Genomic DNA, 26,248 nt, shown 5'->3' with positions numbered 1-26,248 from the left:
AAAAAAAAAAAAAAAAAAAAAGTCAACAAGGAGGGATTCCTTTCTAGCTCATTCTACAAAGCCAGTATCACCCAGTTACCAAAGCCAGGCAAGAACATGAGAAAAACAAAAATAAAACTACAGACCAATATACCCAATGAACGTTGATGCAATGTTTTACAAAATACCAGCAAAATGAATCCAACAGCCCAGTAAAGATACACCAGGAGCAAATAGGTTTTAGTCCAGGATGCAAAGATGATTCAACATATACAAATCAATAAATGTGGTTTACCACATGAAATGACTTTAAAACAAAAACCAAATGAACATTTCAATGGGGGCAGAAAAAGTATTTGATAAATTTCAGCATCCTTTTATGATAAAAACAAAAAACTTTCCATCAGGCGTGGTGGCTCACACCTGCTATCCCAGCACTTTGGGAGGCTGAGGTGGGTGGATCACCTGAGGTCAAGAGTTCAAGACCAACCTGGCCAACATGGTGAAACCCTGTCTCTACTAAAAGTGTAAAAATTAGCCGGGCATGGTGGCAGGTACCTGTAATCCCAGCTCCTCAGGAGGCTGAGGCAGGAGAATCCCTTGAACCTGGGAGGTGGAGGTTGCAGTAAGCTGAGATCATGCCACTGCACTCCGGCCTGGGTGACAAGAGTGAAAAAGAAAAAAAAAAAAAAGAAAAAGAAAAAACAACTTTCAGGCCGGGTATGGTGGCTCAGGCCTGTAACCCCAGCACTTTGGGAGACCAAGGCGGGCAGATCACTTGAGGTCAGGAGTTCAAGACCAGCCTGGCCGACATAGTGAAAACCCATCTCTACTAAAAATACAAAAGTAGCCAGACATGGTGCCACATGCCTGTAATCCCAGCTTCTCAGGAGGCTGAGGCAGGAGAATCACTTGAACCCAGGAGGTGGAGGTTGCAGTGAGCCAAGATCACGCCATTGCACTCCAGCCTGGGTAAAAAAGAGCAAAACTCTGTCTAAAAAAAAAAAAAAAAATTCAAGAAACAAGGCAAAGAAGAAATTTACCTCAAAATAATAAAAACGATCTGTGATGAACCCACAGCCAACATCATGCTAAATGGAGAAAAGTTGTAAGTATTCCTCCACTGGAACAAGACAAGGAGTCCCACGTTCATCATTCTTACTAATTGTAGTACTGGAAGTCCTAGCCAGAGCAATCAGGCAAGACAAACATATGAAAGGCATCCAAATTGGAAAACAGTAAGTCAAATTATCTCCCACCCTTTTAGCTGGGTCAAGGGGCAGGTTCTCGGTGGCCTGAGGACTGGGAGGGAGGAGAACCGGGCGGGGCCTGGGCGGGGCCGCGGGGCCGCGGCGCCGGGGCTGCGAGTGCTGAGCTGGAGCGCTCCAGCCGCTGGTTCCCGGGAGACCCTGCGCCCCTAAATCGCGGTCCACTGCGGGGGTCAGGTGAGTAGCGCGGCGGCTGGGAGTCGCGTTGGCGGTGGTAGAGGCTGATGGTGGATGTTGTCCCCACTCCTCTGACTCTTCGGCAGGCCAGGGGAGCACCGCGCCCCTAATCTTGGAGGGGCTTTCAACCTCTGGGGTCCTCCGGGGAAACGTGGGTTAGTCTGCGGTGTAGCCAGGTGCCCTCTCCACTGTGGGCACGCTGGGGATTCCGGGCCCAGGAAGGGCTCCTGGCACGTGTTGAAAAAGTCGGCATCCCAGAAGGAAGATTCTGGGCAGATGCGCATCGGGGAAGGCAATCCCAACCAACGGGCCCGTTTCTGAGCACGTAAGCCTATTCAATGGGTGCTAACAAGCGCCTGCTTTGCCGGGCAACAGCTAGCAAAACCGGCTTTGTTCCTGGCCGCCGGAAGCTTCAAGGCTGGGGTTCCGGAGCTGGGCGCGCAATGGCAAACTAAGCGCCGAGGACCGGAACAGGAGCGCCCACCAGGGCCGCGATCTGGTGGGTAGGGGCAGGGCAATGGCTGGAAAGGGTCCTTGAAGCCCTGAGCAGAGACCCAAGGGCCGCACGACTGCAGGAAGGCCATTTTGCTTGACTGACAGGTGGAAAATTCACGTGGCTGGAGTAGCAGGGTTGGTGACGACAAGGGCGAATCCCACTAAGCCTTGAAGCTGTTTGGGGTGTGAGGGGTGAGGGGGATTCTCATTCTCAGAATTGCTGTGGTGTGGATAGAGGGTTTTGGGTTGGAGAGAGATTGGGTGCACTCAAAGGACTGAAAGATGGCGACGACACATTCTCTCAGAGGATTTACATTCTGGAAGGGTGGGGACAGGCCCAGGTACAGATAAGCCTGCAGGCGGCCTCCAGCTCTTACAGTCGAAAGTATGATGAGTTATGCCCAGTCGCCTTCCTCCTCCCGCCGGCCTGAGGTCTGGGGCCCCGTGGACGAAGGAAGTTCATGGGAGGCAAACGTACCTGGGCAAGCAACAGCTGCAGAGATTCAGTCCCCACAGGGGTTAGAGTCACACTTCGGGCCTCTTCCTACCGCCTCCAGCAAATGGCCATCTTGAGGACTAGCGGCAGCAGTAGGTCTTCTCTGCCAGATAACTGGAAGACCAGGTTCTTGAGGGCATTGTTACTAAGGCTGTTTTTGTTGTTGTTGTTTTTGAGACGGAGTTTCGCTCTTGTTGCCCTGGCTGGAATGCAGTGGCGCGATCTCGGCTCACTGCAACCTCAGCCTCCCGGGTTCAAGCGATTCTCCTGCCTCAGCCTCCCGAGTAGCTGGGATTACAGGCATGCGCCACCACGCCCGGCTAATTTTGTAATTTTAGTAGAGAGGGGTTTCTCCATGTTGGTCAGGCTGGTCTCAAACTCCGGACCTCAGGTGATCCGCCCGCCTTGGCCTCACAAAGTGTTGGGATTACAGGCTGAGCCACCGAGCCCGGCCTTATTAAGGCTGTTTTGAAGTGCAGTTGGCTGGAAAGTGGAAGAATAATCCAAGATCTGCATGCCTCATAAAAGGAGTGTGAATGGTTTTGAAAGATAGGAAAGGAAAGGGAGAGAGAAGAAAGAGGAAGAAAGGAAGGAAATCAAATTCATATCCCAGGAATGCAGCTTTCATGACAATATTTTGGAGATCCAATTAACTCTATTCCTCGAGGGTGTTTTTCCTTGCTGGTATTTTCACTTCTATTAACACTTCTCAAAAAGTGAAAGGAAAAAATAGCCAACAGGGTTTTTTGGTCTTTATTCTTTTCTTTCTATCTCAAGTAAGGGAGATGTGGGTGAGTGGCTGTCAGCAGGAAAAGATTCAGCTATGTTTTGCATCTGAGCAGGAAATTTTCAAGGATGAGCAAGGAACTCCAGTGCTGGGCTCATTGTGAGCCCTAAATAAGGGATTGCTCTTGGGTTGTTAGCAGTATTCTTTACAAAGATCTGTGTATACAGTGGTTCCCCTTATCCACAGGTGATAAGTTCCAAGACCCCTAGTGGATATTTTGTTTTTGTTGTTGTTTGAGGCAGAATCTCACTCTGTCACCCAGGCTGGAGTGCAGTGGCACAATCTTGGCTCACTGCAATCTCCACCTCACGGGTTCAAGTAATTCTGCTGCCTCAGCATCCTGAGCAGCTGGGACTACAGGCACGTGCCACCATGCCCAGCTAATTTTTGTATTTTCAATAAAGACAGGATTTCACCATGTTGACCAGGGTGATCTCAAATTCCTGACCTCAAGTGATCCACCGCGCCCCACCCCAGTGGATACTTTGAAACCACGGACAGTACCAAACTCTGTATATACTATGGTTTTTTGTTTTTTTTTTCTGTACATACATACTAATGACAAAGTTTGATTTATAAATTAGGCATGGTAAGAGATTGACAACAATAACTAGTAATAAGATAGAACAATTACAGCAGTATATTGTAATAAAACTTGTGTGAATATGGTATCTCTCTCTCTCAAAATAATTTATATTGCCGGGCGTGGTGGCTCACTCCTGTAATCCCAGCACTTTGGGAGGCTGAGGCGGGTGGATCACGAGGTCAGGAGATCAAGACCATCCTGGCTAACCAGGTGAAACCCCGTCTCTACTAACAATACAAAAAATTGGCCCAGCATGGTGGCGGGCGACTGTAGTTCCAGCTACTCAGGAGGCTGAGGCAGGAGAATGGCATGAACCTGGGAGGCGGAGCTTACAGTGAGCCGAGATCACGCTCCTGCTCTCCAGCGTGGGCGACAGAGCGAGACTCCGTCTCAAAAAATAAAAAATAAAAAATAAAAAATAATGTATATTGTAAATCTTAGCAACCTCAGCATATGATTTTTTTTTCTTTCCTTAAAACAAGAATTTTAGGCCGGGCGCGGTGGCTCAAGCTTGTAATCCCAGCACTTTGGGAGGCCAAGACGGGCGGATCACGAGGTCAGGAGATCAAGACCATCCTGGCTAACACGGTGAAACCCCGTCTCTACCAAAAAAAGACAAAAAACTAGCCGGGCGAGGTGGCGGGCGCCTGTAGTCCCAGCTACTCGGGAGGCTGAGGCAGGAGAATGGCGGGAACCCGGAAGGCGGAGCTTGCAGTGAGCTGAGATCCGGCCACCACACTCTAGCCTGGGCGACAGAGCGAGACTCCGTCTCAAAAAAAAAAAAAAAAAAAAAAAACAAGAATTTTACCTTTTCATTTTATGGCTTCTCTTTGCATATCTGAATTTCCAGCATCTCTACTCTTGTGCTTTAGGGCCATGATTAAGTAAAATAAGCGGTTCTTGAGCACAGGCAACTGCTATACTGCAGTAGTCAACCTGATAACTGAGATGGCTAGCTACTAAGGAACTAATGGGCAGGTATTGTCTGCAGTGTGGATATGCTAGACAAATGGATGATTCACATCCTGGGCAGGCCAGAGAGAAAAGGTACAAGATTTCATCATGCTATCATGCTACTCAATGTCAAGCAATTTAAAACTTAGGAATTGTTTATCTCTGGATTTTTTTTTTTGGATGGAGTCTCACTCTATCTCCCAGGCTGGAATGCAGTGGCGCAATCTTGGCTCACTGTAACCTCCGCCTCCAGGGTTCAAGTGATTCTCCTGCCTCAGCCTCTCGAGTTGCTGGGATTACAGATGTGTGCCACTATACCCAGCTATTTTCTTTTTGTATTTTTAGTAGAGACAGGGTTTCACCATGTTAACCAGGCTGGTCTTGAACTCTTGGCCTCAGATGATCTGCCTACGTCAGCCTCCCAAAATGCTGGGATTACAGGCATGAGCTACTGTGCCTGTCCTCTGGATTTTTTCATTTAATATTTTTGAACCACGGTTGACCATGGGTAACTGAAGCATTGGAAGGCAAAACCATGATAAGGGGGAACTACTACATGTATTGAAAATCCAGATCACAGAATTTTGTGTGTGTGTGTGTGTGTGTGTGTGTGTAATTTTCGTCATGGAAGAGATCTTAGAGAGTGTCTCCTTTATTCTCACATTTCTGATGAAACTAAGTCAGAAAGAATAAAGAGACTCACTCAAGGTGATCTGTGACAGATCCTAGCCTGGTTACCCCAGCTACATGATTTCCAATGGTACTGAGTCTAACATTAACGTTAGGTTTAAACATTAACTTTTGTAGATCAAGAATGTCCACTTGTCCTTGGAAAATTATTTAGCATCTCTGCATTAGGTCCTTAAGACAGGGCCAGTAATTGTTACCTCATTGCTGAGAGCATCCAATGGCACACAGCAGGGGTTTAATAACTAATGGCATTCCCTGACCAAATAAGGAAGCTGTTTCTTACCCTCCCTCTTGCTGATATGTTTTGTTTTTCTCTGACTTCAGGTATATAGAAGCAGGGTAGAACAGAGGGCAGACACCTAGCCCAGCCTGGTGTTACTAAACAATGGCAGCTGGTGAGCCAAGGGTGACCAGGGCCCTGAACTCTGTGGCCCAGGCTTTGAGGGAAACAAAGTTGTTCTCGATTGTGGAAGAGGAGAATTTGGACAGCAGAACAAAAAAGGAAGACAGCCTCTTGGAGCAGATACATTTGTCACAGGAAGCCACATCAAACCCTGGGGCCTTTGCTGAGACTCTCCATCTGCCCAGTTACTGGGAGGTAGATAGCCCCAGGAAGGAATCCAGTCAGCCCTGGGCGCCAGGTCAGGAGTGGATAAAGCTAGAAAGAGACACCACAGAAGAGAAGATGTTTGAACAGCTGAAGCCAATCGAACCTGTACAGAAGATGTTCCCATGGGTGGGGAAGGTAGCTGCCACCCTGCAGGAAGCCATGAAGAGAGATTGCTGGAGGGAGGCATGGGTGAAGAAGGTGAGGAGACTAAGCTAGAGAGAGGTGGGGTCCAGGTCCTAGACTCCAGGAGCTCTTTCATGCATGCTCCTGCCTGCAGGTCAAATGAAATCTCAGATTGTTCCAGACTGAACGACATCCAGAAAAAGGAGCTGCAAAACCTTTCTTCATCTCCCGCACCACCCTGGCATCCTTCATGTGGTACTTCCTAAAATTTGTTAGAGTGGCAGCATTTTTTCTTTTGCTTTGCTTTCCTATTTATATTCTGCATATCCTCTTTCCTCTCCCCCACATCTTATCTTTCTCCCTTTCTCTTTATCTTTCGTTTCCTTTTTTTTTTTGAGACAGAGTCTTACTCTGTCACCCAGGCTAGAGTGCAGTGGCGTGATCTCGGCTCACTGCAACCTCTGCCTCCCAGGCTCAAGTAATTCTCCTGCCTCGGCCTCCTGAGTAGCTGGGATTACAGGCATGCATCACCACACCCAGCTAATTTTTGTATTTTTAGTAGATACCTGGTTTCACCATGTTGGTCAGGTTGGTCTCGAACTCCTGACCTCATGATCTGCCTGCCTCAGCCTCACAAAGTGCTGGGATTACAGGCATGAGCCACCACATCCGGCCTCCTTTCCTTTCTATACTTAACAGTTGCTGGCCTTGTGTCTCTCTTTTAATATTTCTCTCTTCCTTCCATGGTTTTATCTTTCTCTTAGGTTTTAATTCTCTGAATCTTGAGACTGGATGTTAATCTTGTACACACATACACACACACACACACACGCACACATATACATGCCTACATATATTTATGTAAACTTTTTGAGTCTCTTCTGTTCTTCCAGAAGCCAGTCACCTTTGAGGATGTGGCAGTGAATTTCACCCAGGAAGAGTGGGACTGTCTAGATGCCAGCCAGAGGGTCCTTTACCAGGATGTTATGTCGGAAATCTTTAAGAACCTAGCATCTGTGGGTAAGAGGCTGGGCTTCCCTCAGCAAGCCCCCTGTCATAAGGGCCCTGGAACATCTGGTTTCCCTGGACAGGTAGATCAGCTTACAGTTAGTTTCACTGACCCCTGGTTCTATGCTTTCCAGGTGTGAAAGATCTGAGTCACTAAGCTCAGTGGTAAAGAGAAGAAATGATAGCCTGCATGAAGGCAAAGATAACACTTGTAACATGATGACAGTGTTCTCAAAATATGCAAATTTTTCCATTCATCAAACAAATATTTACTAAGTCACTCCTGAGAACCAGATACTTTGCTAGCAGCTGACCTTTTGAATGTCTCCTTTCTGCATCTACATGTCCCAGGTTATGGTTCTTAAACAAAGGCTACAGGAGGTAACCTGTTGTCCCCATCAGATGTGAAGGGGCCACACCTGGGACCAACTCAACTCTTTCTCATTCCCACACATCAGCCAGAATCTTTCTGCATAAGCCAGAGCTAATCACCAAGCTTGAGCAAGAAGAGGAACAATGGAGAGAGTTTGTCCATCTCCCAAACACAGAAGGCCTTTCAGGTAAGAATTGCCAAGCAGGGAGGAAGGTAAAAAGGTCCCAGAATAACCCCTGAAAGGATGGAGAGCTGATGGGGAGGATGAATGCTCTACAGATGCTCTCCTAGTGAACCTCTGTCCAGCCTGGTCAGACTTGGAGTTGAAAGAGAGCTTAAGATCATAGGCTCAAGTCCCTCGACTTCAAGTTGAAGATCTAGGTCTTTTTTTTTTTTTTTTTTTTTTTTTTTTGAGACAATCTTGCTCTGTTGCCAGGCTGGAGTACAGTGGCACAATCCTGGCTTACTGCAACCTCCGCCTCCTGGGTTCAAGCGATTCTCCTGCCTCAGCCTCCCAAGTAGCTGGGACTACAGGCATGTGCCACCATGCCCAGATAATTTTTGTATTTTTAGTAGAGATGGGAGTTTCACCATGTTGGCCAGGATGGTCTCGATCTCTTGACCTCAAGTGATCCACCCACCTTGGCCTCCCAAAGTGCTAGGATTACAGGTGTGAACCACTGTGCCTGGTGGGCTGAAGATCTAAGTCTTTCAGGAGAAGTAAATGTCTTCAGTTTCTAGAGATTGAGAGATGACATGAAGGTTGCTTATGTCCATGACACTGTTCTGATTAAAATGTTCTGTCCAAGAGAAAAGAGAAGCAAAGGAGATAGGCTTCATGCTGCGTTGGAGTAAGAGAGGCTTGCCCCTGGTAGTAAATAGTTGAGAGAGATATCAAGCTAGGCTGACTACACTTCTTGGTTTGCCAGGATGGTACTGGTTTATACTTCTCATCCTAGCTTGATTATTAATAACACCTCTTGTCACCTGCAAGTGGCCCAATGTTCATGATGCATTATTATGCGGGTGTCTGTGGAGTGTCTATGGGAATTTGAGCAATAATGAGAATGAGATAAGATAGATTTCAAGAAGTGTTGTTGTAAGTTAAAATTTACATTTCTGACAGTGTTGAAAGACTCCAGTTAAATTTTTATTTGCTTTTAATTTGAAATGCCAAATTTATTTTTTCTTATTTCTAGCCTATAAGGCCCAAGGGCGAGGATGAATGTGTTGGGTGGGAGAGCAAGGGCAGAGACAAGAAGTGTCTTGGGCTGAATGGAGAGCTGTGTTGTAGTTCTTCTTCTTTTTTCTTTTTTTTTTTTGAGACGGAGTTTCACTCTGGTTGCCCGGGCAGGAGTGCAATGGTGCCATCTCGGCTCACTGCAACCTCTGCCTCCTGGGTTCAAGCAATTCTCCTGCGTCAGTCTCCCTAGTAGCTGGGATTACAGGCAGATGCCATGATACCCAACTAATTTTTGTATTTGTGGTAGAGACAGGGATTCACGATATTGGTCAGGCTGGTTTCGAACTCCTGACCTCAGGTGATCCGCTGGCCTCAGCCTCCCAAAGTGCTGGGATTACAATTGTCAGCCACCATGCCCGGCCTCTGTTGGAGTTCTTATAGTGGAATTTTGTGTTATTCTTCCTCATTCACTACAGAAGGTAAGAAGAAAGAGCTTCGAGAACAACATCCCAGTCTGAGAGATGAGGGGACTAGTGATGACAAGGTCTTCCTTGCATGCAGAGGGGCCGGCCAGTGCCCCCTCTCTGCCCCAGCTGGGTCTATGGACAGGACCCAGGTGCTTCAAGCATCCCAGGCTGGGCCACCCTTTTTTTGCCGCATCTGTGGCAAGTGTTTCAGCAGGCGCTCCTACCTCTATAGCCACCAGTTTGTTCACAATCCCAAGCTGACTAACAGCTGCAGCCAGTGTGGGAAGTTGTTTCGGAGCCCCAAGTCCCTCAGCTATCACAGGCGCATGCATCTTGGGGAGAGGCCCTTCTGTTGCACACTCTGTGACAAGACCTACTGTGATGCTTCTGGACTAAGTCGTCACCGCCGTGTCCATCTGGGTTACCGGCCCCATTCATGCTCCGTGTGTGGGAAGAGCTTCCGGGACCAGTCTGAGCTCAAACGCCACCAGAAGATACACCAAAACCAGGAGCCAGTGGATGGAAACCAAGAGTGTACTTTGAGGATCCCAGGCACCCCTGCTGAATTACAGACACCTATCCCCAGAAGCCAGAGGTCCATCCAGGGGCTTGTGGATGTGAACCATGCACCAGTGGCCAGGTCTCAGGAAACCATATTTAGAACTGAGGGTCCTATGGCCCAGAACCAGCCATCTGTACTTAAGAACCAAGCATCTGTGACCAGGACCAAGGCACCCATCATTGGAACCCCCTGTCAGGATGCCAGATCCAACTCTCATCCAGTGAAGCCCTCGAGACTCAATGTCTTCTCTTGCTCGCATTGTCCTTTGACTTTTAGCAAGAAATCCTATCTCTCCAGACACCAGAAGGCCCACCTCACAGAGCCGCCCAACTACTGCTTCCATTGCAGCAAGTCTTTCAGTTCATTTTCCAGGCTGGTCAGACACCAGCAGACCCACTGGAAGCAGAAGAGCTACCATTGCCCTATATGCGACCTCTCCTTTGGGGAGAAAGAGGGCCTTCTGGATCACTGGAGGGGCTATAAAGGCAAGGAGCTGTGCCAGAGCAGCCACCATAAATGCCGGGTGATCCTGGGCCAGTGGCTTGGCTTCTCTCATGATGCCCCCACTATGGCTGCGGAGGAATGGAAGCATGGAGGTGACTAATCTCCCCCCAGGATCCATACCCTCAGGAGAAGAGGCCTAAGAGAGAAGGCCTGCAAAGGAGACAAAACAAAGGAGGCAGTGAGCATCTTGAAACATAAATAAATGGCCTTTCTGACTGAGGTCTTTCTTTGTGTTTGGTTTCCTGAGGACTGACCTCTGGGGTAAGGAGGCTGGAGTAGAGGGAGACAGGTGAGTGGATAAGGAAGGAAATATATAAAAGAAAAGGGGTTAGAAGTGTGCATATGAAAACTCGTATTATTTATTTATTTATTTATTTATTTATTTTTTCGAGACAGAGTCTTACTCTGTCACCCCAGCTAGAATGCAGTGACGTGATCTCAGCTCACTGTAACCTCCGCCTCCTGGGTTCAAGCGATTCTCCTGCCTCAGCCTCCTGAGTAGCTGGGATTACAGGCACCCACCACTATGCCCAGCTAATTGTTTATATTTTTAGTAAAGACGGGGTTTCACCATGTTGGCCAGACTGGTCTCGAACTCCTGACCTCGTGATCCACCTGCCTCAGCCTCCCAAAGTGCTGGGATTACAGGTGTGAGCCACCGTGCTCAACCAAAACTCTTATCATTATTAATTAGCACCTAGCTTGTTTGTTTGTATCTGACCATCAAGTAGTAGTTGTTGAATAAACAGTGGATACTCTGGTAGATATGAAGACAGGAGAAAAAGGATGAGAGGAAGGAAATTCTGAGACCTGTGGAAGATGTGTAAGTAGAAGGAAGACATTCTAAAGCAGGCATGTTGCCCAGCTTTCATTTCTTGCTTCCCCAGTTCCCTAGTAGGCTGCCAAGACAAGGTGGAGCTCTGGCTAGTATTCTGTAGGTTTCTCCCCATCTCCAGGTTTGGGTTAGGGCTACCCATATCCTCACTCTTCAGTTCACTCAGCTCTCTCTTCAATGTTTCACACTCTTCCTCTTCCTTCCCTTCACATGCCTTTCAGTTCTGCGCAATCAGGGCTGGAGTCTTGGAAGAAACAACCACCATTTGCAAAGTTATCATACTGTAATTTTCAGTGAGGAGGTTCCTGGCCTCCAGTTCATGGCAGAGACCATCCTATCTGTGTTGCTCTCCAGCACAGGTGTCCTCTGATGGAGAGAGGGGCACCTGCCTGTCCTTAGCCAGGAAGGGTTTCCAAGTGGAAGACTGGAGAGAGAAATGGAAAGAAGGATAATAAAAATGGGAAAATGAAGGAAGAGAAAAGGTAGATGACAGAAGAAGGGAAATCAATTCTACTTGGAATTCAGAGTGTTCCTGAAAGTGCAAATTGGAATGTCCCCATAGCAAAGATGCCAGTGAGTATGCAACTTGATGGATGAGATGTCCCCAAGGACCAATCCCTGGGCAACCAGGCTCTCCTCCACCCCTGCCAAGATGTGACATCACTCAGAAAGGGTTTCCTAGAAGAAGGAAAAAATAACTTGAAAAATCTATGTCGGTAGTTTGTATCATAAAACCATTGAACTAGGGAGAAGAAAAGCCCTTGGGGTCATCTTGTCTCCATGCCTGCCTCAGTGGTTGGTCTGAGAGGCAAGGCACTGGGCAGTTGCTGTGGAATGGGCAATGAGACCAGCTAGGGTGGGGTTCCTGCTTAGGGGCAGTGAAGGAGGAATGGGTCAGGCAGCAGATGGGAATGCCTCCAGCTTCTCTGCCACCTGTAAATGTGTCTAACAGCTGGCCTCTTGCCCCTGTCCCTCCCAGGAGGAGTCTTCCCTCCACCCAGGCTCTCCAGCTCCTCCTTTCCTCTGGGACTGTGATCTCTCAATAGCCCCCCTCTTCCTCTTGTTGCTTCTGTCTCCCTTTCCTCGCTTTTTATTCTGCTTATAAGAGAGAGAAGATAACTTACTTAGCTCTTCAAGGAATTGCCCTGAAAACAAAAAGAAACAAATACATGATCAGTGGAAGATGAATAGCACCTTCCCCACATCCTCCCTGTGGATATTTGGAGTGACCCACACTGCCCTTTCCACTGGGGGACCCCACAGATCCAGTAAGTGGTTCTCTTCACAGTTTCTCAGAAGAGCCTGGGGTTGGGCATGGGGACAGAGGAATAGGGAAATCCCAGCTCCCCTAATCTTGAGCCCTGGTTCTATTCTCTTTCAGCTTCCCATTCAAAGCTGGCTTGGTTCCCCACTATTTGGTGGTCTTGCCTGCTGCCCAGCCACTGCACCTGCTAGTCTTCGATGTAGCCAGTTGTAGCAGATGATCAAGGCAACCAGGGGTCCAAGAACCGGCACAATTACAAACAGGGTTATCTTCCAGCAGGGCACCCTCAGAAAGTGGGGATCTGAATTGTTCACCAGAACAAACAGGGTTAACATGTGTTCCCCCTCATGCCCCACCCACCTTTCTTTTTTGGTTCCTTAACCTGGGATCCTAGAACACCAAAGGATTCTGGGGACAGAATTCAGAGAGTCCATGAATTTGGATGAGAAAAGTACTGCCTCCTTATTTTCATTAACTGGATTTAACATTTTCTTTCATTAAAAATGTAACAACTGGCCAGGCACGGTGGTTCACACCTGTAATCCCAGCACTTTGGGAGGCCGAGGCAAGCAGATTACGAGGTCAGGAGATCAAGACCATCCTGGCTAACATGGTGAAATCCTGTCTCTACTAAAAAATAGAAAAAAGTAGCCAGGCATGGTAGCGGGCACCTGTAGTCTCAGGTACTCTGGAGGCTGAGGCAGGAGAATGGTGTGAACTGGGAGGCAGAACTTGCAGTAAGCCAAGTTCGTGCCGCTGCACTCCAACCTGGGCGACAGAGCAAGACACCATCTCAAAACAAAACAAAAAAAATGTAACAACTGCCAGGCGTGGTGGCTCACACCTGTAATCCCAGCACTTTGGGAGTCTGAGGCGGGCAGATCACGAGGCCAAGAGTTCAAGAGCAGCCAGGCCAACATGGTGAAACCCTGTCTCTACTAAGAGTATAAAAATTAGCCTGGCATGGTGGCGCATGCCTGTAATCCCAGCTACTTGGGAGGCTGAGGCAGGAGAATCGCTTGAACCTGGGAGGCGGAGGTTGCAGTGAGCCGAGATCCTGCCACTGCACTCCAGCGTGGGAGACAGAGCAAGACTCTCTCTTGGAAAAAACAAAACAAAGCAAAACATGTTACAACTAACCACAATATCAGCAGTACCTGTGACTTAATTACCAATGGAAGCCATATATGTTTTCATTCCCATTAGAGTTATTGCAGAAATCTTGAAATACTGTTTATGTTTATTAGTATTTTGAAATTAAAGGTTATTGGGCCAGGCCTGGTGGCTCACACCTGTAATCCCAGCACTTTAGAAGGCTGAGGCAGGCAGATCACCTGAGGTCAGGGGTTCAATGCCAACCTGGCCAACATGGTAAGACCCCGTCTCTACTAAAAATACAAAAATTAGCTGGGCCTGTAGTTCCAGCAACTTGGGAGGTTGAGGCAGGAGAATTGCTTGAACCCAGGAGGCAGAGGTTGCAGTGAGCTGAGATCGTGCCATTGCACTCCAGCCTGGGCTACAAGAACAAAACTCCATCTCAAAAAAAAAAAAAAAAAAAAGAAAGAAAGAAAGAAAGAAATTACAGGTTACTAGACTTGCTGCTACATTACTTAATGTATTACTTTTGCTAAAGAAACATTTATGATTGGGCATGGTGGCTCATGCCTGTAATCCCAGCACTTTGGGAGGCCAAGGCGGGTAGATCACCTGAAGTCAGGAGTTTGAGGCCAGCCTGGCCAACCTGGTGAAACCTAGTCTCTACTAAAAATACAAAAATTATCTGGGTGTGGTGGCGGGCACCTGTAATCCCAGCTACTCGGGAGGCTGAGAATCGCTTGAACCCAGGAGGCAGAGGTTTCAGAGCGCCTAGATCGTGCCATTGCACTCCAGCCTGGGCGACAAGAGCAAAACTTCGCTTCAAAAAAAAAAAAAAAAAGAAAAGAAAAAGAAAGAAACATTTATGTTGCTATATCACAAATGTGATTATCGGTTGATAGCTATATTTCAATACAATGATTGTTTTTACAATCTTATGTGTTCTATTTTATGTGTATATTTAAAAACATTATTCTGCAAAGGGGTCCTTTAGACTTTACTGGAGTGCCAGAGAGATTCATGGTACGAAAAGGAGTTAAGACCTTTAATAGTCAAGTCCTCCAAAACAAAGATACTATTCCTCCTCTTTGGGTGTGTCAAGGCGTGTGTGTGTGTGTGTGCATGTTCCACAAACTAGTCTAATTTTATAAATCGTAGGTTAGAACTCTGTGTGCCAGGTGACAAAAGTAGAGTCACCTACAGGCTTGGGAGGAAGGGCTGTGAAGGAAGTTTGCTCAGAGAAGGTACTATCTGTGCCCTACTGACACCTTCTAGTTTCTGCAACATTTATCTAACAGATATTTGGGTGCTCTTCTGTTGGCATTGTCTTTAGGCATTGGGCGATCTGCAGTGAACAAAAAGGCTAGAAACCATGTCCTTGGGGGGTCAATTCCTAGTGGGGCTTGGTGGCTTTTCTATTTGTCCATGAGGTCTTCTCTGATTAGTCATGTTCTGTACTCATGGAAACATCCTGAAATATAAGTACAGGTGATACAGTTGTGTCTTGTTTTTCTGTTCGTTTCACCTCCCCAACCAGACATCAGGTTTATGTGTAAACGATCTATATTCCTGAAAAGAGAAATCATGTGCATAAGGAGTTAAGCAGAATAAGATAACATTTTTGTAAAGCAGTTAGAATAGTGTCTGGCACATAAAAATAGTATATGAGTATTTTTATTATGATTTTACCAATCCTAAATGCAAATGACTTCTTATTTAAAGAAAGAAAAGAGAGGAAGGGACCCAACCAGGAGCCAGGGGTCCTTGTTTCCCCAGGTGACTGGAACTACAGTGAAATGCCAAGTTGACTGGGAGGGCCTGGATATACCAGAACTTACCAAAAGTCCGGTGGAGATTCTCTGAAAGAGAAACAAATGGAAATAGATTTAGTAGGGCACTCAAAAAGGATCCTTTATCCTGAGTCTTTGTTATTTAATTACTTAAAACTTGTTCTAGGCACGACACACCCACCATAGAGAAAGGGAAACTAAGGGAAAAACAGGGTATTGAGAGGGACAGATGGTCCGAGAACACGACCATTTCCATTATGCCAAAACACTGAAAGGCAAGAATTGAGAGAAAGGATGACTGTAACTCACCTATCTCTGCTCGAAGTTTTCCTAAAATAGAAAAAGGCAACATTTTAGTTCCTGCATGCTCTGACTCCCGGTGGGGACCCTCCTACACCCAGCGCCTGGGCCCCTTGTGCAGGCTATTTCTCTGCAGCCCAGAAACAACCTTAGGAGAGTAGGAAGAGCACTGGATTGAAAGCCAAGGGTTGTGGCTCTTTCTCTAGCTATAGTCTAGATACAATAGCGAATAAAGAATGTGAGCAATGCCCCAAACCAGCACAAGGATCTACTACCTCCCTGCTGCTCTTCGCCCCTTTTCTTGGATTCTCAGTTCATAGTGCTGCTCCAGCCCACAGCGTTGCCACTTCCCATCTGAATGAGGAAGGAGGAGCTGAGCATTTAGTGAGCAGCTAGCTACTCTGTGAATGGATTTGTAGTAGGCACTTTGCATGACTTTTATCCTCCCTACAATGTAGGAGGGAGGATGTTTTCTCTATTTAACAGACAAGGCAATTGAGGCTTGGAGAATCTAAGAATTTTGCTATATATTTCAGTACCTGAGATGGAATTCAAACCCAGGCTGCTGACTCTAACATTCAGATTCTTTCTGCTCAGCCATGTGGGCTGAAGGCCTTTTTCATGTGGGAGAAGTAGACAAGCAGGCATCTGGGCTGAATTCAAGGTGACAGAAAGGACTTTGTTGTTGATCCCACCAACACCCATTCCCCCAAAACATTCCCCATACCCTCCTTGCTACTTTCTCCTCTCCTCTTAGTAACAAATGAGAGGTGGGGCATGGGGAGGAGTGAAGACTCTTCCTGCTCCAGCATTGGGGAGACACTTGGTAGGGGGAGAAGGCTCAAGATGAAAGCTCTAGGCACAAAAGAGGAGCGTCATCAGCAGCTGAACCTGAGTCCTCAGTGTTGAATGGAGAAGGAAACAATGTTTGAATGCCTACTGTGTAGCACAGACTTTCACTTCAGTATCTATTCAAAACTCCTAATAGCCTAGACCTGTCTGACTTTGAAGCTCACACTCTCCCAAGTTGCATGGAGCTGCTAGGTATGAGCCAGAGGCCTCAGCTCTACCACTTACAAGTTATATTGGTCTGAGTAAGTCACTGAACTACTCCTGGCCTCAGTTGTATCCTCTGTAAAATGGGGTTACTCTATGCCATAGTTAGCTCATAGGGGAAAGCTGGGTCCGCTTATTCATATGAAAGCATTCCGTGAGATGTAAAACTCTTTCATCATGGAGTTATTTTTTTTCTTTATCATTCAGTAGTGAGAAGAAGTTCTGAACCCGGAAGTCACTCACAAATACATGTTTAGTGGTGTAACTCCAAGAAGCCAGCTCATTTAAAGGAAGGATCCTGATCCACCCACCCTCCGCCTTGTACCTCTCAGTCTATACTGCAGGCAGAGGAAGACGAGGCCGACAGTGATCTGCAGAAGGAGCACAGGCAGCACCGCGAGGAGAACCAGCACTGCAGGGCTGACCCAGTAGAAGGGATCTGAAAGGCAGGACACATTGCCCAGAGCTGAATTCTCAACACTCAGCACGGTGCCTGGGGCCCAATAAATCAGGTCAAATAAAGACATGAATATCATCAGGATTCAAAGAAGGTGACACAGAATTGGTCCCTGAGCTTAGCCTTGATGGAAAAATGTTTTTTTCCAGGAAATGCTATTGATTTAGAATGACAAGTAGTTTAAAGTCAAGATTGTGTATTGGGTCAGGCTGGGGGAGTTTTAAGGAGCAGCTAAGGGACTTAGATCTGATCCTCAAGGCCGTGGGGGTGCACTGAAGGATTCCAAACAGAGAAGTGACCACATCAGATTTAGCACCTACAGGACTGGAGAAGATAGGGAGAAATGTTAAGAGACTGTGATAACAAAGTAAAAAACAACATGAGCCTGAACTAGGACAGTGGTAATGGTATAGGAAGTCAGGGGATTCAAAGCTTAAATACGGAATGAAAAATACATATTTTCAGTAACCATTGAACTGAAATTTAGTGTTTACTTTGATTATGCCTGTAGGCAATACACCACAATAATTTGAACAGAACCTTTGACTTTGTCATCAGTAAAAATCACAAACATTGGCTGGGCGCAGTAGCTCACACCTGTAATGCCAGCACTTTGGGAGGCCGAGGCGGGTGGATCACCTGAGGTCGGGAGTTCGAGACCAGCCTGATTAACATGGAGAAACCCCGTCTCCACTAAAAATACAAAATTAGCTGGGCATGGTGGCGCATGCCTGTAATCCCAGCTACTCGAGAGGCTGAGGCAGGAGAATCACTTGAACCCGGGAGGCGGAGGTTGCGGTGAGCTGAGATCATGCCATTGCACTCCAGCCAGGGCAACAAGAGCGAAACTCCGTCTCAAAAAAAAAAAAAAAAAAAATCACAAATATTTTCATATCACATTAGAAAAGTCACAGAAATCTCAAACTATCACTTATCTATTTTTGATTTTACATTACTACAAATACATTACTATTTTGAAATTACACTAATTACTAGGGCAACACTAACTCTTGTTAATTTAATATTTTGATGACTGTATTTTGGTATAAATGTTTTATTTGGTATATTTAAAACATTCTTCTGGCTAGGTGTGGTGGCTCTCCCCTGTAATCCTACCACTTTGGGAGGCCAAGGCAAGAAGATTGCTTGAGCCCAGGAGTTCTCGAGACCAGACTGGGCAACATAGTGTGAGACCCTGCCTCTACGAAAAAAAATTAAAAATTAGCCGGGCATGGTGGCACAAGCCTGTGGTCTCAGCTATTCAAGAGGCTGAGCCAGAAGGATCACTTGAGCCTGGGAGGTAGAGGCTGCCATGAGCCATGATCGTGCCACTGCAACCCATTCTGGGTGACAGAGTGAGACCCTGACTGAAAAAAAAAAAAAAAAAAATTCTGAGATGGGGTCTATCAACTTCATCAGCTTGCCAAAGGTGCATAACACACAACAAAAGGTTAAGAGCCCTCTTCTAGAGCTTTTAAGAAGGTAGTTTACAGCGGGCGCGGTGGCTCACGCCTGTAATCCCAACATTTTGGGAGGCCAAGGTGGGTGGATCACCTGAGGTCAGGAGTTCGAGACTGGCCTGGCCAACATGGTAAAACCCTGTCTCTACTGATAATACAAAAATTAGCCAGGCATGGTTGTGCACACCTGTAATCCCAGCTACTTGGGAGACTGAGGGAGGAGAATTGCACGAACTGGGAGTTGGAGTTTGCAGTGAGCCAAGATCACACTATTGTACTCCAGCCTGGGCAACAAGAGCAAAATTCCGTCTCAAAAAAAAAAAGAAAGAAAGAAAAGGAAGGTAGCTTACACAGGATTTGGTAACTGACCAGATGTGCAGACATGGAGTAGGTTGAGCAATGAGGGAGGGGGGCCTTCACTTTTGTGGCTCCCATCTATTTCCCATTCTAGGTCTGCTCCTCAGCATCCAAAAGCCCCGCTCTAATCTCCATGTGCCATGCCGCAGCTGAAGCCCTTTTCATCTTGATCTCTGCTTTAAGGGAGCTAAGTAAGGATATTGACATCGAAGGTGGGGAAACATCACAGCCAATAATGTTAAACTGGTCCAGGAAGGTTGGCTCAGGTATAATTGCAATCCTTTAAGCTGTAGACTAAGGCTCCTGTCTATTATTGTGTTCCCTAGAGGAAAATGCAGCAAACTTTACTTTCAAGTTCTTAATGGAAGTTACCTATAGCAATGTGATTTAGTGAGTACATACTTAAGTGAGTACATACATACTTTCTCCCAAACCCCCATATTTTTACTTTCGCAAATAATTAGAAAAGAGAGAAAAGCAGACATTATTAGCCTTTGGATGTAAATCAACAAGAAGTATAGAGTATCACTGATGAACTATACTTGCCAAAGTAAATCAAACACAAATGTCATTGCACTTCCACATCTATCAGTTTACAGAAAAACACACGGCATGGAGGACCGTATTATGTAGCAACATGGGAATGTCGTCAACAAAATTCAGACCGTGGGAAACCCTAAGGGCAAAGGTCAACAGGTGGGTCTTGTTTGAATCTCACTAAAAGAAATCAACTGTAAGAGTGTATTTATGAAACAATCAGGAAAATTTGAACACAAACTGGGTATTTGACGATATTAAGAAATTTTTGTTGAGTTTTTAAGATGTGATAATAGTATTGTAGTTATTTATGTATTTATTTTTATTATTTTGTGTGTTTTTTTTTTTTTTTTTTTTGAGATGGAGTCTCACTCTGTTGCCCAGGCTGGAGTGTGGTGATGCGATCTCAGCTCACTGCAAGCTCTGCCTCCCGGGTTCACTCCATTCTCCTACCTCAGCCTTCTGAGTGACTGGGACTACAGGCGCCTGCCACCACGCCCGGCTAATTTTGTTTTTGTATTTTTAGTAGAAACAGGGTTTCACCACATTAGCTAGGATGGTCTCCATCTCTTGACCTCGTGATTCGCCCTCCTCAGCCTCCCAAAGTACTGGGATTGCAGGCATGAGCCCTCGTGCCCGGCCTATTTATTGTTTAAAAAGTGTTCTTTGCTGGGTGCAGTGGCTCACGCCTGTAATTCTAGCACTTTGGGAGGCCAAGGTGGGAGGATTGCTTGTGCCTAGGAGTTTGAGACCAGCCTGAGCAACATGGCAAAACTCAGTCTCTACAAAAATTACAAAACATTAGCAGCGTGTGGTGCTGTTTGCCTGTGGTCCCAGCTACTATGAAGGCTGAGGTGGGAGGATGGCTTCTGCCTGGGAGGCAGAGGCTGCAGTGAGCAGAGATCATGCCACTACACTCCAGCCTGGGTGACAGAGACAGATCCTGTCTCAAAATAAAAAGAAAAAAGAGAAATGATCATGCTGCCTAGGATTTACCTCAGTAATTGAGTAGGGGAGGGTGGTAATGAGTGGGGAGCTGGTGAAGTGGGTGGTCCCTGGATTGACAAGTGCTGCAGCAAGGTGGTAGGCACTTGGAGGCTCATTATAATGTTCTCTCTGTTTTGTATGTTTTTTCTTTTTTTTTTTTTTAGACGGAGTTTTGCTCTTGTTGCCCAGGCTGGAGTGCAATGGCACAATCTTGGCTCACTGCAACCTCTGCCTCCTGGGTTCAAGCGATTCTCCTGCCTCAGCCTCTCGAGTAGCTGGGATTACTGGCATGCGCCACCACACCTGGCTAATTTTGTAGTTTTTAGTAGAGACGGGGTTTCTCCATGTTGATAAGGCTGGTCTCGAACTCCGATCTCAGGTGATCAGCCTGCCTCTGCCTCCCAAAGTGCTGGGATTACAGGCGTGAGCCGCCGTGACTGGCATTTGTTGAAGACTTTAAAGAAAGGATTAGAGACAACTAGTAATAAAATCACAAAAATGACAAGAAAAAATAAGTAAAAAAGAGAGATTAGAAACTCTTCAGAGAAAGAGCAGAGGTAGTTACACCTGAGACTTGCAATAATACCATTACTTCATCTCATTCCTAAATTTGTCTCAACTTCCTGGCTCCCAAGCCTAGGCAAAGTGTCCCTTGTTTACTTGTAAAACAGTTTCTTTTTAGATTCTTAGGCATGCAGACTAAGAGGTGGGAACAGGAGGTTGGAATGTGGATAGCAACCCAAAAGACAACTTTCTCCCCTGAGGCAAAGTCTTTAGATCTTTAGATGCTTTTCTTTTTGTCTTCCTTTTTTTTTTTTTTTTTTTTTTTTTTTTTTTAGAGGGAGTTCCGCTTCTCTTGCCCAGGCTGGAGTGCAATGGCGCGATCTTGGCTCACTGCAACCTCCACCTCCCGGGTTCAAGCGATTCTCCTGCCTCAGCCTCCCAAGTAGCTGGGATTACAGGAATGCGCCAAGCTAATTTTGTATTTTTAGTAGAGACAGCGTTTCTCCATGTTGGTCAGGCTGGTCTTGAACTCCAGCCTCAGGTGATCCACACACCTCGGCCTCCCAAAGTGCTAGGATTACAGGCTTGAGCCACTGCACCCGGCTTGTCTTCCTTTTTTGGTGTGGTAAAACTGAGGCAGATTGTTGGGAGAGGCAGTTACTGAGCTAGGAAGTTGTTGAGCAGCAAGGAGAAAAATCTGCAAACTGGAGAGGTTCTCTCTATCAAACTTTTTGACAAGTAGAATTTCCCCAATGAAAACAGCTGTATGAAGAACATTATGAGACACACAAAGCTATTTCCATATCCCTGCAGGCAGTCTCTAGAAATAATGCTTTGTTTTTCCACATACAATGCCGTCTTCTGGTCCCAGCAGTGCAATGGTCACTCACACCCCCAAGATACAATAGTGATCAATTGTCTGATGTTTGCACTGCAGTTGGGGAGGAGGAAAAGGGAAAGGATCTGACACTAAGGCCCTCAAAGCAGTTTAGTTCTTCAATTAAATAGCAATTAACTTTCAAAGCTCCACCTCCATTCTCTTCACCTTGTCCACATCTTAATCATCCTGAGATAGAGCAAAAAATAATCTCCAAAATCACCCATCACGCAGAACATGTTGAAAATGAAATTCTGAGGCCGGGCACTGTGGCTCACGCCTGTAATTCCAGCACTTTGGGAGGCTGAGGCGAGTGGATCACCTGAGGTTAGGAGTTCAAGATCAGCCTTGCCAACCTGGTGAAACCCTGTCTCTACTAAAAATACAAAAATTAGCTGGGCGTGGTGGTGGGCACCTGTAATCCCAGCTACTCAGGAGGCTGAGGCAGGAGAATCACTTGAACCCAGGAGGAGGGCACCATTGCACTCCAGCCTGGGCAACAGAGCAAGACTTCGACCCCTGCCAAAACAAACAAACAAACAAATTCTGCAGAATGAAATAGTGGAGGTACAGCCAAAAGGTGATATCTTCTTTCTATAATTATATTTAGACATTTGCTTTACTTGCTTATTCACTAGGACCACGCACAGGCATGTGTGTATGTGTGTGTGTGTGTGTGCTCACAAATACAGGGTTTTGTTTTTTGTTTTTGTTTTTTTTTTTTTTGACACAGGGGTAGGGAGTGGGGGCGAAGGGTCTTTGCTCTGTCACCCAGGCTGGAGTGCAGTGGTGCAATCATAGCTCACTGTATCTGCAAACCCCTGGGCTCAAGCCAGTCTCCCACCTCAGCGTCCTGAGTAGCTGCGAGGCAAACCACTATGCCCTAGGGTTTTGTTTTTGTATCCTACATTTTGCAGCTTGCTCTTATCACTCAACAATACCTTATAGCAGGCCTGCAAACCATCTGGCATAGTGCTAAAATAATCTTTTTAATGCCTGCATAATATTCACAGTATGGCTACCATTGTTTATTCAGTCACTGACCTACTCAAAGGCATTGACTTTGATCCCAATTTCCTCGCTACTCTGAATAATGATGCAGCAGACATCCCTAAGCATATGAGTTTCTGCTTATTGATGTGTACGTTTGTATGGAATTCATTCCTAGGCGTGAGATGTTTGGGTTGAGGGATCTCATCTTAATTGAGAGAATGATTGTTCCTGGCCACCCAACAGTTAATACCTAATATTATACGGCACTACTCACCTTCCACTTTCAATTCTATTGCTGCCTCCTCTTGGTAAGAATGATCTCGGAAGAAGCAGGTGAAACCTCCTTCATCTGAGAACCTTACATTCCGGATCCTGAGAGTCACCTTTCCCTCACCAATAGCGTCTTTCAGCAGCTCTGTCCGGCCCCGATATTCAGGTGCTTGCTCTCCATCTTGGTCCCTGCCATTTCTGTAGAGATGAACCACCCTAGAGAAGGGGGGCCGGTACCATCCCACTTCCATGCCTGTAGCGTTCTTCCCAGGAGATATGCGACATGGCAATTCCACTTCATCACCGACCAGAGCCCGGATAGGTTGTCTTGGTCCTATCACTCTGAACTGTCCTGTCGAAGACACCAAAAGGAAGAGACTGAAGGTCAGAGGGAACCTTGGCAAGTAAGCCTGTCATGGGAAGGGCTGCTTCAAAACAGGGAAGGAAGAGGACACTTGACTTTTAAATGAAATTCTAGATCCAGGAAGGAATGCAATTTTTTTTCTTCTTCTTTCTTTCTTTTTTTTTTTTTTCTGAGACTGTTGAGACTGAGTCTTACTCACTGTCGCCCAGGCTGGAGTGCAGTGGTGCGATCTTGGCTCACTGCAACCTCCACCTCCCTGCAACTTCTGCCTCCCTGCAAACACACACACACACACACACACACACACACACACACACACACGCATGCGCATGGTCCTAGTGAATAAGCAAGTAAAGCAAATGTCTAAATATAATTATAGAAAGAAGGAGATGTCACCTTTTGACTGTACCTCCACTATTTCATTCAAGCGATTCTCCTGCCTCAACCTCCTGAGTAGCTGGGATTACAGGTACCTGCCACCACGCCCAGCTAATTTTTGTATTTTTAGTAAAGATGAGGTTTCACACTGTTGGCCAGGCTGGTCTCGTGCTCCTGACCTCAGGTGATCTGCCTTCCTTGGCTCCAAAGCGCTGGGATGATAGGCGTAAGCCACCACACCCGGCCCCAAGTTTCCTTCTTGAGAACAACAACAACAAAAAAGTCTCTGGTTATAGAGATATTGTGAATATCCTGGACAGAACATTCTAGCAATCATCTCATCTCAGCATCTGCCCATCTTTTTGCCAACTGTAGCCATCTCTGACTCTTCAGTCCAGGCTTTAAGTTTCCCTCTTGGAATGTGGTGCAGCATCTTGAGGTTGAATCTTCCCATGGGCCTCCCTGTTAGGACTTGGCCAAACTGCTGCTTATTCTACCCTTAGAGGTTTTGCTTTTGTCACTCTATCCACTTTAACTGTCTCTCCACCACTTCTCACTATTCAATCCTTGTTCATACCCTGTTTCCCAAATTCTCCTCTGAGATCTTCCACCCTGGGGATGGCTCTATTTCACTCTTCCTTCTTCTGTATCTTCCACCTCACTGTGGCTCCTCGACCCTGACCCAAACAAGTTCCATGTTTTTTTCTATGTGGGTGTGTTTCTCGAGTCAGACTCTGAGCTACTAGGAAATAAAGCTGCTTTCTCCCCTAGACCTGGAGAGTGGATGCACTGTACCTCTCTCAGTCAGGTGGCTCCCTGAGGATGGGAATCTTTCTGTTGATTTCCCCTCTGCATGTGACAGCCGGGTTCCTTTAAAAAACTTACCGGTGCGTGATTATGCAGAGCAAAGTCTCAAACATGACAAGATATGATAATTCCACAAACATTTATTGAGATTTACTATGGACAGACACTGCTAAGCATGTAATCTCATGTAATCCTGATGGGTACTCCAAGAAGTTGCTATGATTTTATCTCAATTTGAGAGGTGAAAAGACAAGTAAGAACTAGTTCAAGGAAAGCCTTGAGTTAGTCACATTAAGGAGTCTGGGCCGGGTGCAGTGGCTCATGCCTATAATCCCAGCACTTTGGGAGGTTGAGGAGGGCAGATTACTTGAGGTCAGGAGTTCAAGAACGGCCTGGCCAACATGGTGAAACCACGTCTCTACTAAAAATAAAAAAAATTAGGCTGGGTGCAGTGGCTCACACCTGCAATCCCAGTACTTTGGGAAGCTGAGGTGGCCGGATCAGCAGGTCAGGAGATTGAGACCATCCTGGCCAATTTGTGAAACCCTGTCTCTACTAAAATACAAAAAAAGAAAAAAAAATTAACTGGGCTTGGTGGCAGGCGCCTGTAGTCTCAGCTACTCGGGAGGCCAAGGCTGGAGAATCGCTTGAACCAGGGAGGCTGAGGTTGCAGTGAGCCGAGATCATGCCACTGCACTCCAGCCTGAGCAACAGAGGGAGACTCTGTCTCAAAAAAAAAAAAAAAAAAAAAAAAAAAAAAGAGTCTGGACTCCATCTTGAAGGCTGTAAGAACCACCCACGGAAGGTTTCTGAGGAAGGGAAGCATGTCAGCAGGTCTATGTCTCAGAAAGATAATATAGCAACTTGAGGATGATTGAAGGAGCTAAGACCCAGGAAACTAGCCTTTCTGTTTTCAGGGTCTCCCCAGGGCAGGAAAAAAACATGTCTTACCTGCGTAGCTGGAAGACACTTGGAGGAGCAGGAGGAGGAGGAAGGAGCAGAGGCAGCTGGGCAGAGAGGGTCTTGATAAGCTTGCCATGTCCACCGTTCCTGGGGACAGAAAGCCCCCACAGCAGGGTCAGGCCAAGTGGAGGGCCTCGGGGTGCATGTCCCCTTACTGCTGAAAAGCCAGAGGGAAGATCTGGGAGGGCAGTGCTGCCTGGGCCCTGCCTCCACTCCAGTAAGTGCTGCAGCTGTGCCCGCAGAAACAGACCCACGTCACCCTTGCCAGGCATTCACACAAAAGGTCTACAGACTGAGGGGATGACCAGGGTTTGCCTTCCCCACCCCCCCAGAGCAATGGAGCAGAGGCTGCCTGGTACTGGGCTTTCCTCCCCCACGCCCTCCTGGAGATCCAACCCTTGAAGGGTCTTGCAGGGGCTAATTGGTGGGGAAGGATCACTTACAGGACCTCAGGGAGAGGCTCGTTTATGGAATACGTAAGGTTCCTCCAATCCACCCCAGCCCTACCAATTAGTCAAAAGAGAGAAAGTATGATTGGTTCTTCAAAAAAGAAAGAAAACTTAGATTTTTTTTTCCTATTTCTATTATCTCACAACTGTCATCACCAGACCATTCTTCTTGATGTCTAACCTCCCTTTCTTCTACCACGAATCCAAACTCTGTTTTGTATGTTTGTATATGTGATAGGTCAC

General features: G+C 46.5%; 3 protein-coding genes across 5 annotated transcripts in view; 1 reads left to right on the top strand and 2 right to left on the bottom strand.

The window, feature by feature from the left end:
- The window catches only part of LOC126953085 (mamu class I histocompatibility antigen, alpha chain F-like), a 245,625-nt gene that overhangs the window by 189,994 nt on the left and 29,383 nt on the right, over positions 1-26,248 (bottom strand). The gene's annotated exons all lie outside the window — the stretch shown is intronic.
- Positions 6,109-10,464, top strand: ZFP57 (ZFP57 zinc finger protein). Its single transcript, XM_050788832.1, is given in 4 exon segments — positions 6,109-6,240; positions 7,059-7,185; positions 7,632-7,733; positions 9,206-10,464. Coding segments are annotated over 4 exon segments (1,611 nt in total). The 5' UTR covers positions 6,109-6,117.
- MOG (myelin oligodendrocyte glycoprotein) lies at positions 10,618-25,856 on the bottom strand. Of its 3 annotated transcripts, XM_050788497.1 has the most exons (8): positions 25,545-25,856; positions 23,049-23,396; positions 16,928-17,041; positions 15,556-15,576; positions 15,295-15,315; positions 12,546-12,662; positions 12,222-12,242; positions 10,618-11,775 (listed from the first exon to the last, which is right to left on the bottom strand). In XM_050788497.1, the coding sequence occupies exons 1-8, from the start codon at positions 25,630-25,632 to the stop codon at positions 11,762-11,764; spliced, it is 744 nt and encodes a 247-aa protein (XP_050644454.1). In that variant the 5' UTR covers positions 25,633-25,856; the 3' UTR covers positions 10,618-11,761. The 3 variants fall into 3 exon arrangements, with proteins under 3 accessions (XP_050644454.1, XP_050644453.1, XP_050644455.1); XM_050788496.1 differs by having other exon boundaries at positions 10,618-12,242; XM_050788498.1 differs by lacking the exon at positions 23,049-23,396 and having other exon boundaries at positions 25,545-25,850.

This window comes from Macaca thibetana, chromosome 4, assembly GCF_024542745.1.
Source record: "Macaca thibetana thibetana isolate TM-01 chromosome 4, ASM2454274v1, whole genome shotgun sequence".
Classification (NCBI taxonomy): Eukaryota; Metazoa; Chordata; class Mammalia; order Primates; family Cercopithecidae; genus Macaca; species Macaca thibetana.
This window is presented reverse-complemented; position numbering and strand designations above follow the sequence as displayed.

Coding starts and splice junctions, on each gene's coding strand:
- MOG (XM_050788496.1), bottom strand. CDS start 25,632: ATGGCAAGCTTATCAAGACCCTCTCTGCCCAGCTGCCTCTGCTCCTTC. Junction 15,577..16,927: donor CCTGCAGTATAGACTGAGAG/GTACAAGGCGGA, acceptor TTTCTATTTTAG/GAAAACTTCGAGCAGAGATA. Junction 12,243..12,545: donor GCTACATCGAAGACTAGCAG/GTGCAGTGGCTG, acceptor TTTTGTTTTCAG/GGCAATTCCTTGAAGAGCTA.